A 13036-nucleotide genomic window follows, 5' to 3' on the forward strand; every position below is an offset into this window, starting at 1 on the left:
TCCACAATCCACTCACCTCAAATTTCACCACAATATCAGAAAAACTCAGCATCCACAATTCCCACTACTTTACGCTTTCATACCGGAAACGGAAGTCAATTTAACTATTCAACTTATAATAGAAAATTGATCTTTCTTAGTTGAAATTAGCCTTTTGACTTAAAAATACATCTTTTTTTTAGTAAAAATGTCATCTTTTTACTTAAAATTAAAAGTTTTTTTACAGAAATATCGGTTCTTTATCTTTTCTAACTAGAAATTAAGTAATTAGTTCAAAGTTGATTTACTTTGTTAAAAATGCATTTTTTTATTAAAGATTTATTATTTTAGTTGAAAATTTATTTTGGATTGATTTGAGGATTTTACTATTATGTTAAAAATTTATTCTTTTTTGGTTAAAAATAATTTTTTTATCTGAAAATTTAACTATTCGATTTCTGGTTGCGAAAAAATCTGATTTTTTCTTCAAAATAATGTATTTTTTGACAGTTAAATAATTAAATATTTAAACAATATATGTTTTAAATTAAACATAAAAATGTTTTCTCTAGTTAAAATGTTTCATTAATGTGTGTAATTATTATAAACTGCCAGGAATGATAGATTTAAGATTTTTAAAATACGGTAATATTATAAACTGTTCGGGAATCTTATTATCGGGAATTTTTCAATTGAAGATTTTTATATTTCGGCAATTTGATCGTTTCGGGAATTTTTTATCTCAAATATTTTATTTTTCCACATTATTTAGTCGTCCCATTATCATATCATTTTATCAAAATTTCTCTATTTTTTAGTAATTAAATACACAAAAAATATTTTTAAAAAACGACGGACCTACAATTTTAATAATTTATGAACTTGATAATAATTTAGTAATTAAATTATTTGATCATTTATATTAATATATAATAATTATAACATATTATGTTAATTATTATATTTTAAATTATAATCATTATTACTATATCATGATCTAATCAAATATGATTATTGATTCAATAATACTAATATTTTAATAATCGAGAACCGTTTTTATTTTGAAATGCTCTTGGGATACCATATTACCATCAACTATAAAAAATCCTCTTTTCTTGGAACTTTCATTAAAGAAAAACTTTTAAACTACAAAAGAAAGTAGAAAAAATGTAATGTTTTAAACTTCTGAAAAGTAAGTGGGGAGATCGAGACTTCCATGTCCTCCATGCATTCTCAGGTCTGTGAATGCGGAAGAAAATTCCGCATTGTCGCCTCTGGAGTAGTACAAGTATATCTGGGCAAGCCGAGTGTCCTGGCTACGGCACTGGGTTAAGTAGTAAAGGTGCGTCGTCGGTCAGGCGCTTGCGTCCCTGAGCTTTTCACGGTCGGGGTTTGGCGTCGCTCTACGTCGCGCCGTTCGCCAAAGCTCGAAGCCTATCCGCTGCAGATCGGTGGTGGTATCACCTGTTTTCGGGAACTCGAACGGGTGCAGTGAGACTCGCTCGCGAAGACGACGCGCCGATATCGACGACAAGAACGACATTTAGCCCTTGGTGGTGGATTCATCCTTAGTTCTAAATTTAAACGCGTCACGATATCCCCTCGGGTGATTGGCGCTAGGTTGGCTGCGCGGCGCGTTGCGGCGCGGTGTCGACTACGCGAGTCAGTCGACGTTCCGCCGGCGAGCAGTGCGGACGGCAGTTCGAAAATCTTGTCACCATCGCGAATTATCGTCACTGGCGCGTCCGTGATACGAGCCACCGGTGCGAGGGACAGGCGCCACGTCCACCAGCTCTTTATTGATCGGAATTAGCCTGCGAACTTATCGCCCTAACTTTCATCGGCGCGCTCTAGTAGTGGCCCGCTTATTCGGTAGTGTATCGTAAATACGCGAGGTGCTACTATCCGGAATGGCTGCCCCAGCAGCTTGCACGCGGTTCAGTGACAACTACGACCTCAAGGAGGAACTCGGCAAGTAAGTAAAAGAACAGCCCAGTCAAGCACAAGGAACTCGCGTAATAATAACCCGCGTGTCGACTCGAATCAACTCAACCTACGTCCCTCTCTACCACTTCCACTACCTGTCTCTGTACCGTCGCCCGCTAAGCCTCTACCACTCCCTCTCCCTTTTTCCTCCTCCCTCATTCTTTCAGTCACTCATGTCCCATCACACCACACTCCCTCCATTCCTCCCTCACTCACGCAATTTTCCGAGACCCCGACGCACAATCCTATCTACCTACGTTAAAAGCTTTCTGCCGATAGTACCCTATCTTATCTGTATACAAGTCGTCTTCCACACGGCCACTAGCAGACGATGCGGCGCTGTCGGCCATGACTGCCACCACTCATGCCGACCACCACCATGCTTTACCTTTCCTTCTACCATCCTAATCCACCCTTAGGATATACATTTTCCATCCCCTAAATCCTCTTCTGCATCTTAACCTCCATTCCTCTAGGTTACTGTCGGACTTTTATTTGATTCCTCTCGGCTTCCTCTGACCTTTCCCTAATTGGACACAGGGACTTTTGACATCTTTAAGTCATCTAAGCCCCGATGTTCATGTCGTGTGAATATTTTATAGGGCACCAATAGGATATACGAGGGTCACTATTAGTTTTTTTTGTCTATTTTAATCTTTGACGAACTTCACTTACCTTTTATGAAAGTCCTGCCAGTATACTTAGCGTATTTTAAAAATATGCAATCTACCATTCCTCTAGCGCCTTTACTTCCATGATCATATATTTACCTTCATTGCCCTTTCTTTTCATTTTTCCAGGTACCCCTTCCATCATTACTGTACCCTGTATTAGTAATTTTTGTACCACTTGTTTTAATCTTTTTTCCATCCTCTAACTTTCCCTCACCTTCTATAGCCTTTCTCTGACTTTACTCTTATGACATGCTACTTTCGTTTGATTTTTCTTTCGACTTCTTCTAATTCTTCTTATCTCAACTTATCACCAAGTTCTTTCTATTCGTCACAACTTTTTCATATCTTCTTCCCTAGCAACCACTTATCTACTAGATTCTTTCTATAACACTCTGGCTGCTCATCCTTGTATTTCTTCAAAATCGATTGCGTCCTACTTATGCCTATCACGAGCAAATTGGTGTTTTTGCATTAATGGATTTAGCAATATCATTCACTATCATCTTAATTACAATTAGTCAACAAATATCTTTTCCTTTAATCCGTATTGTACATTTTATGATAAACATACAAGACAACTCTAACATCCTTTCGAAAATTACGATTTGGTCCAATGTAAATTTGATGTTTCAAAATTTTATATACTGTTAAAAATAATATTAAATTATAATATACCCATATGTATTAAAATTAATATATCAAGCATATGAATTCGTCATTAAGAGCGACTGTATTAAATTTCATATACATTCATGTTAATCACTTACAAGAAAAATCAGATAATTCCATTTTTCACAAATTCAAAATAAGTTTAGCAGTAATTTTCGATTGCAAATAAAAAATCATGATACCTTCTTCCTGTTAAATGTAACAAACAATTCAGAAATGTTATAAGAAATTCAGAAATGCTACAAAAAATTCCGAAATGTTACAAGGAATTCAAAAATGTTACAAGAAATTCAGAAGTTAGAAATAGGGAGAGAAATAGGGATTTCCAGTAAAAAGTTCAATTAAGCAAATAAATAACAGACCTAACCTACAATTAACTGTCTTCGCCTTAAATTTGGACTATTCAGAGCGAAATTAGGAAAAAGTTTTACCCGTACATTGCAGTTTCATAATAAATAATAATTCAGTCGACAAATTCTAGATTATAAATTTAATTCAGAATATTTGACAATATTTGAAGAAACTAAAGCACGTTGAGTTTTCACGCACATTGCTATACTGCCCTGTATATTAAATTTAATACACATGTATGTGAAATTCACTAAACCAATGCGTGTTACATTTCAGTAGCGGTAGTGCATCTTTGCTTCACACACATGTATATTAAACTTCGCACAGTTTTTTATAACAGTGTAGACTTAGCAATATCACTCTATCATTGTTACGACAATTGGTCAACAAATATCTTCACCTGTATTCCGTATTGTATATTATATGATGAACACAAGAGAAAATTCTTTAACATCCTTTCGAAAATTACTGTAAATTACTGTAAATTTAATGTTTGAAAATTTTTATAGTTTTAGCAATATCACTCACTATTATTGTTACTACAATTCTATGGATTCTACGAAGAATAGGCTATCTTTTCAATACCGTTAAGAATCAGGCTAACTTCATTTTGTGGGAAATTTAGTAAGCACGTAGAAGTGTTAAAACAAATAAACATCTTTAAACATTTCTTGTTTTTAAAGTTATAGGAGCTTAAATTACATTATAAACTGTAATACAAAATGCTGACGTTTTGAATTCGTTGGAAATGTTTCGAAAAATAATACGTTATTTATTCCTCCTGAAAACTTAGATAAATGAAGTTAGCCTAATTATTAACGGGAACAAAAAGATAGCCTTTTCTTTGTTGAACCCATCGAATTAGTCAAAAAATATCTTCACCTTTATTCCGTATTGTAAATTTTATGATGAACATACAATTCTTTTTGTCATTTTTACTACAATTGTTCAACAGATATCTTCACCTTTCTACCGCATTGTACATTATATAATGAACACGAGAGAAAACTCTTTAAAATCCTTTCGAAAATTACGATTTGGTCCACTGTAAAGTTGATGTTTCAGAATTTGATTGTTTTAGCAATATGATTCACTGCCATTGTTATTACAACTGGTCCACAAATATTTATACCGCATTGTACATTGTATGATGAGAATAAGAGAAAACTTTGTAAAATCCTTTCGAAAATCACGATTTGGTCCATTGTAAATTTAATGTTTCAAAATTTGGTCGTTCTCGCAATATCATACACTGCCATTGTTATTGTAATTGGTCCGAAAATATCTTTACCTTTATTTATTCCGTATTGTACATAATATCATGAACACACGAGTAACCTCTTTAATCTTTTTTGAAAATTATGATTTGGTACATTGTAAAGTTAATGTTTCAAAATTTAATGGTTTTAGCAATATTACTCAATATCATCGTTATTACGATTGGTCAACAAATGTCTGCATAGATACCAGAAATATAAAATTTTGAAAATGTGTTCAATTTCTTCTACCCAAGACTTTGTGTTATTATGTATTTTCTTCTATCTTAGGTTCTTTTATTTCCTCTGGGTCCTCCTTACATGTGATGATGTACCTTCTGTGATTTCCTTCCAATACATTTAATTTCTTTTTTCCTATTCACAGAAAAAAATAAGAATAAAATTTGTTGCAGCAAATTTCTTAGAGCGAAAAAGTTTTGTTTAGCCAACTTCGCGTCTTTCAAAAAACATGTGTTTGTCATGGAAAAACAAAAGAAAGTCTAACCGATATTTGTGTAAAGTTTATCCTGTGAAGTTAATTTTTGTTGCAGAGAATCTTTCGTCGGAAATCGATGTAAAGTTTACCTTCTGTTTTTTCTGTGTTACTTCACTGTCCTGATGCGAGAATTATCATAAAATTCCTGATTAAAAATTAGGGTTTGGTCCATTGTAAAGTCGATGTTTCAAAATTTAATATTTTAAGCAACTGTACCACATGTTGTTAGTTTTTAGCATCATTATTGTTATGACGATAGGTCAACATTTTCTAACAAATACCGGATGTACAGTAGAAGTCCGATAACTGGCCGTCCGATAAGTTTACACTCCCCTTAAAATGTCATCATACGTGGGGCACGCATACTAATTGTGGTTCTCCCACTACGCGTGCTATTTTGCTAATGATTTGCGCATGCGCGCACTTAAATATCGTGCTACTAGAGGGGGCATCCGATAAGTCCGCAATTCCTGGAATTTTCCACCCTTACAGCCCCGAAGTTGGAAAGTTATCGGAGTTGTACTGTATAAACACAGAACAAACTCGGGGATCAATTCTGTTGCATCCAATTTCAATAGGATGTTCCATCTCGCTAAGAGTTGGGGTACGAAACTATTGTCTATTGTTTTAGTTGCCAAACTGGAAAAAAATTGACAGTAGGTGATGTTTCTTGCCCCAAGTTCGAGAGAAATGACGCCTTGTGCAGTGGTACCATTGACACTCCCAAGACTAAGTTTTGTTGTAGGAAAACGGTACCCTGAAATTAGCTTTAGATTCACACTTTCTTTTTTTTCGTGTGAAATGTTAAAAATGTGTTCGCTCTTTCCTTCCTAAGTATTTGTTCTTGTAATCATCTGTTTCCTTCTATATATGTTTCTTTTCGTTTCATCGTGGTTTTCCTTACATGTATTGAAGTACGTTTTGTAATCGAATCTCAAACCCTGTTTTTCGTTTTACTTCACTGGCCTTATTTTTTCTTTTCTGAACTCGATTCACCTTTCCTAATCCTATTACTACTGAATTTTCTTATCCTTTAATATCCCTGAGCTCTTTTTCAACCCTTTATCTTCTTCTACCTTACGCTCCTAAATATGTTTAGAATTCTACAACACTTTTACAATACAAGCGAAAGGTGAAATTTCAAACAAGGTATTGGAATGGCGAAACTATAATACATGTATTGTAAGTGTTGTAATTCATGGAGTTACCACGGCGCGAACTCTACGAGATATTGTAAAATTACAATACATCTATTGTAGCATTACATTGAGTTTCGGAAATAAGCTTCCAATACATTTATAGAAAGTCTTCAACAGAAAAGTTTTACAATGTACTTAACCCTTTTTTATTTAAACTTCCTTGCTTGCATTTAAACCTTCGAATTTATTTCCTTCTCTCCCTATTTCTAACTTTTGAATTTCTTGTAACATTTTTGAATTCCTTGTAACATTTCGGAATTTTTTGTAACATTTCTGAATTTCTTATAACATTTCTGAATTGTTTGTTACATTTCTGAATTTCTCTCACAAGCCGCCGCTTGTCTACAAATATTTTTGCTTCCTTTGCTTCATTTCTTATTTCCAATTTCCCATTCCTCCGTCTGTTGCCCTCCCTTTTCCTTCCTCAGAGACGTTCCTCTACCTCCGCTCGTGGGTGACAATTCGAGTTGCATTTCGGTTATATTTAAGCACCTCGGGCGGCCGCTCCAAGCTATATATAAGCTAGGGTGGCTGGCCACGTTCCTAAGCTCCGTCTCTTGGTCGCCGTTGCTATCCACCGGTCTCGACGGCGTTCGCTACGCTCGGATCTGTCACCAAATCAATACGAAGCTCTCGCCTCGCGGCAGGTGGTTGCTCAGAGACTTCCTCATCGTCTCCTAGTAAACCTCCACACCCGGACATGTTCTTCCGATTTTGTTTATGCATCCATTCATCACTCAGGATATCGTTTTCTGATCAAGACAATAGTTCGAGATGCATCTAACCTTCAGTTTCCTTTATGAGACCAAAGAAATCGAAGGTTCTAAGGAGTGTGAGATTATATTATGAGATGATCTTGACATCAAGAATGTTGCAATGTAGAAGAGATCAGAGTGAAAGTTGGAAAAATTAAATTTAAGTAAGATGAAAAAAGGTCTTATTACCAAAGGAACGAAGGGTTTCGTGACTAAAGAAAATGAAGAGAATGAATCGAAATAGATCACGGGAAGAGTTCATTGTACTTGAAAAAAATACTATTCTAAAAACTGATACTGTATAGGGCTGAAGGATTCTTGATAATTTAAAGGCTTAGATATCAAAAAACTTTTAGATTCAAAAGTAGGATGCCATCTAGATCTTAAAAGTTAATATATTTATGTTAGATGGAATCTTAAACCTTTGTATCCAGATTTTAACATTTATTTTTCTACTTATCTTGGACATAAAAATTAGGGGCAATATATGTTATCTTCCCCCTTCTTATCGTACGTAATTTTTAGTTTCCAGGAATTTTGTACTAGTGATTGCTACTAGAATTAGTCAGGGTATCCAATAACTTCATTTTGAAAATCCTTGATCAATAATATTCAAATATCAGCATTTTAATCTTGTAATTGTTTTAACATATAATCTTATATAAACGGAATAAAACAATATTTGAGGCACAAATTAAAAATGTTCAAATTAAATAATTTATATTTGACAAAAAATTGTTTATACTACTATAAAAGATGGCTTTTTAACAAAATACTTTAATTTTCAACAAAATAATTCAATTTTAAACATAATAGTTATATTTTTAAACTGAGAAGATAAATTACCAACATAAAAGTTTCGTAGTTTATATTTTCACTAAAAAAGATGAAATTCATAGAATAAACAAAAATTTTCAAACCAAAAAGATGAATTCTCAACAAATAAAGATTTTTCACATAAGAAATAAGTAAAAGTTTATCTAACTTGTTGGATCATCAAGCCAAAGGACGATTTTTCTCTACAAACATTGAAATTTCATAAAAATATGAGTTTGCAGCAAAAAATTAATCTTACACGAAACTAATAAATTTTTACCCGACAATAATGAAATTTCAAACCAAGATTTGTTTTTACAAAAAAAAGGAGAATTTTGAACTAAAAAAGGTCAATCTTAAAAAAATTGAAAAATTACATTTTCAATTAAATAATTAATTTTAAACCAAAAGCAAAACGCTTTTCCACAAAATTCACCTATTTTTGTTTGAAAATCTTTCTGATTTAAAGATTCATCTGTTTCAGTATAAATTTAATTTTGTTTAAATAAAATCCAAATTTTCAGTTGAAAGTTATTTTTCTTGACTTGAGTATTCAACTGTTTTGTTTAAATAATTTGGTTGAATCACTTTGTTAAAATATCATTTTCTTTAAAATTTATAGTTTTAATAAAAATCCATATTTTTTGCTAAGCATTGAAGTATGTTGTTGAGAATCTAACAGTTTAGTTAGCCTTTATTTAGTTTTATCCTTATTTTTAGTTTAATTTAGTTTAACCCTTTTTCAGCTGGAAGGAATTGGACCACGGTACAGATAAACTGTACATGGTTTAAGGTGTTCGAGGCATCGCTGAATTCAAATTTGCCATTAGTTTTGCAAAATTAATTTGTTGGAACAAATTTTTTTAACAAATTATTGCAGAATTAAGCTTTTTTTGCAAAATGAATATCATAATCGGATTCTATTAATTTTGCGATATGAATAAAACCTTTAACAACCATAAGAATGTGAATAAAAATACGGCTTTAGCGGCTATACGTCTAAAGAATTTTTTGATGCGCAGAATTAAAATTTGCCATTAGTTTTGCAAAATTATTTTGTTTAAATAATTTGTTTAAACAAATGGTTGCAAAATTGAGTTTTTTGCAAGATAAATGCCAAAACCGGATTCTACGAAAAAAATAGGTCTCGAATAGCAGTTTTACTTGTTCAAATATTTTTTGTTATGACCAAATTATTACTTAATTCGTACATACTTTAGAAGTGCTATAAAAATAACGACTGTGAAGATCAGATTTTTTTCGATTACAATTAGAAAAACAATTAATTGATAAATTCAATGGAAGAAAGAGATCTAGATGCTAGAGAATATTTTTGGTAGCTTATAAAACAAAAAACTGTGAAAATTAATAATAATTAGAAAAAAATGTAAAAAGGAATAAATAAAAATAAAAAAGAGCACTTCAAAGACCGAATTTCAACCGTCACGTGATGTAGTGTGTAAGTAAGCAAACATATTATTGAAACTAATGAAGTATAAGAGTACTTTATTTAGAATTTGTTCTCTTTATTATTAATAATTTGTTTATAACAAAGTATATTTGAAAACCTAAAAGTGCTATTCCAGACGTATTTTTTCCGTAGAATCCGATTCCGGTATTTATTTTGAAAAAAACTCAATTTTTCAATAATCATCACAAAATTAACATTAATTATTTGGTTAATAACAATATGTTTTTAACAATTGAAGCTACTATATCAGGCCTATTTTTTCCGTGGAATCCAAATCTGATAATCATTTTGCACAGAAAATTAAATTTTGCAATAATTTGATAAAAAGAGATATTTCGGGTTTCACTCGTGTAAAAAAAACTACGAATTGTTTGCCGACGTTTCGTAGTTTTTTTTACACGAGTGAAACCCGAAATATCTCTTGCAATAATTTGTTTCAAAAAATGTTCAAATAAATTAATTTTGAAAAATGAATGGCAAAATTGAATTCAGCGATGCATCGAACCCCTTTAATCATATAAAGTTGATCTGTAACGTGGCCTAACTCCTTCGTCCTGGAAAGGGGTTAATTTTTTCATTTTTTAAGGTTGATCTTTTTTAGTTGAAAATCCTACTTTGTTGGTTGAATAAAATAATTCCCTTGGTTTGAAGTTTAATTTTCGTTGAGTAAAAATAGATTAGTTTCGTGGAAAATTAATTTTTCTTTAAAAAGTCATATTTATTTGAAAATTCAATTTTTGTACAGAAAAATCATTCTTCAGCTCGAGGGTAGGTTGATCATTAAACTATGATATAAAAATTTAATTAATTAATTTTTGTATTCAAGTTTTTTATTAAAAAGCCATTTTTATATTAAAAATATATTTTTTGTTTAAAATAAATTAATAAATTTGAAATTTTAAAATTGGTATCTGAAATAGGTTTTATTCCGTTCATAAAAGATTCCATTTAAAATTATCACAAGATTAAAATGCTAGTATTTGAATGTTATATTCATTAAGGAAAATGAAAAATTAGTCAAGGAAAAATCAGGGAATTTTGAAAATGGAGTTCTCGGATACTCCCTAATTCTACTAGCAATAACTAGCAAAATATTTCTGGAGACTAAAAATTACCTAAAATAATAGGGGGGGGGGGGATATTTTTTTACAGTCTGATACATGTAAAATTTATTTACATGTTGAATATAAAATTCTTGGGCGAAAATCTCATTTCTTGTAATGCTATTTCCTCTTTAAACCATGCCGTTCTATGAGCATCGGTGCGGTTAGCGATAACTGGAAAGAGATAGTTTGATAATAGCCATGACGCGTGCTTCGAATAATTTTCACGTGACCAAGTAGCAGATATCGATTCAGACGTCAGAGATCTTGTCCACGTTTGCATAAGAAATTAATCTTATTTTTTGTGCACTCTTTTTTGTTTAATCTTTATTGTGGGATTTGGTTGTGACCACACTCCATGGTAAAATACTGGAAAATATGGAGCAATTTATGAAAACAAATTGAGGGAAAAGTAGGGTCTTTTTGAATTAATGTGTGCAAAGAAACATCAGTTTGACACGAGAAATTCCCATTTTTCTATTGATATAACGGGCGGTGGTTGAGGGGACTTTGTCGAGGGGTGAATGGACACTAGGGTGGTCCAAAAATGTATTGGAAAATTTGTTTTTCGAATTCATATGCGTATCATCCAGAAATTTGTTTGAATTCACACAAAAATAATTAATTTCACAAAAGAGCGATAAAATATGACTTCTTAATTATTACCTCCATAAGTCTGTTTTATAGGGGCCAAAAAAAACCACATAAGTGAAATATGAGTTTTGCGAGTTTTTGGCGTTAATTTTATTTTTTCTGCGTTTTTTAAAAGCAAATTGTTTCCAATATATAGAATACAACTTTGTCTTTCTAATTAAATGTTAAAATAAATTGTTTAAACCATTTATTACTATTTTATCAATTTTGTCTTAGAATAGAAACAGAAAGTCGTGTTTTTTTTAAATGTCCAGCTGTTATGCAATTTTTAAATAAATCGAGGTAATAATTCATTCATTTTAACAAAAAAACGTTTTAAACAATTTATTATTATTGTGAATAATATTATCTTAGATTAATGCAAAAAAATACGTTTTATTCTGAAATGTTCAAGTTTTCCTCTATTTTTCATTTGGAGTGAGTTAATATTCAATTCAATTTAGAAAGCATAATTGTTTAAACAAATTATTATTGTTTATACCTATCTTCTTCTATAATAATGGTAGATAGTTGCGCTTTTTTCTGAAATTTTCTACCTTCTTGTCCACTTTTCACTAAGAGTGAGGTAATAATCAATGAAATTTAACAAAAAATTATTGTTTAAATAATTTACAATTGTTTATAACTATCTTCTCTTGACTAAGTCCTAGAAAGTTGCGGTTTTTCTAAAATGTTTAACTCTGCTTTGTCTTCAATCAAAAAGACAATTTTTTAATGATCAATTTAATCTTTTATCCAAGTAGTTAAATTTTCAATTTAAAAAAATAAATTTTCAACAAACTAGTTAAATTTTCAACCAAGCAGATGTGTTTTAAACTAAAAATGTCATCCTTGACACAGGCATGAATTTTCTAGCAAAGTGATTTAACCAAATCTTTCAAATAAAATGGTTGAATGTTCAAGCAAAGAAAAAGAATTTTCAACCAAAAAGTTGTAGTTTCATAAAAAATGAAATTTCTACTAAAACAGGTGAATTTTAAAATCAAAAAGATAAATTTTCAAAAAAAGAGTTGAATTTTCTGTTAAAAAAGATTTCAGTTCACTTTTCAAGTTAAAAGTATAAATTTATAAACAAAAAATAAGTTTCTACGAAAAAATTGAATTTTGAATCCAAAAAGACAAATTTTTAAAAGACCTTTTAAGATAAATTATGACTTTTTCCCCCAAAAATAAGTTTTAACGAAAAAATTGAATTTTTCATTCCAAAAGTTGATTTTTTCAACCAATAACGACGAATTCTTAACAAAGTAGTTTAATTCTCTACCAGATAGTTGCATTTTTATCCAGAAAAAATGAAATTTGTACGAAAACAGATAAATTTGGTAATAAAAAATGACACATGTTTTTAAAAGTTAAACTTCCATCCAGAAAAGATTTCAGTTCATTTTTCAGCAGCGAAATATAAATTTTAAACAAAAAGTTAATTTTCCTCAAAAAGTAGATAAATTTTAAACTAAATAGTAGAATTTTTAAACAAAAATGATGAATTTTTAACAAAATAGTTTAATGTGCAGCCAAACAGTTGTATTTTTATTAATGAAAAAAAACAACAATTTTCCAAAAAATCGTTAAATTTTTAATCAAGAAAAGATTTCAGGACATTTGAAAAAACTGGGGGGGGGGGGGG

General features: G+C 31.2%; 1 protein-coding gene across 14 annotated transcripts in view; it reads left to right on the forward strand.

Moving 5' to 3' along the window:
- The first annotated feature begins 1405 nt into the window (after window positions 1-1405).
- LOC117177967 (calcium/calmodulin-dependent protein kinase type II alpha chain) overlaps window positions 1406-13036 on the forward strand; it is a 590749-nt gene continuing 579118 nt past the window's right edge. For all 14 annotated transcript variants that reach the window (XM_033369108.1, XM_033369109.1, XM_033369113.1 and 11 more), the window contains exon 1: window positions 1406-1954. In XM_033369108.1, coding sequence (XP_033224999.1) covers window positions 1890-1954 — 65 coding nt within the window. In that variant the 5' untranslated portion in view covers window positions 1406-1889. The remainder of the gene's footprint in view (window positions 1955-13036) is intronic.

Source organism: Belonocnema kinseyi, chromosome 8 (assembly GCF_010883055.1).
Source record: "Belonocnema kinseyi isolate 2016_QV_RU_SX_M_011 chromosome 8, B_treatae_v1, whole genome shotgun sequence".
Taxonomy (NCBI): domain Eukaryota; kingdom Metazoa; phylum Arthropoda; class Insecta; order Hymenoptera; family Cynipidae; genus Belonocnema; species Belonocnema kinseyi.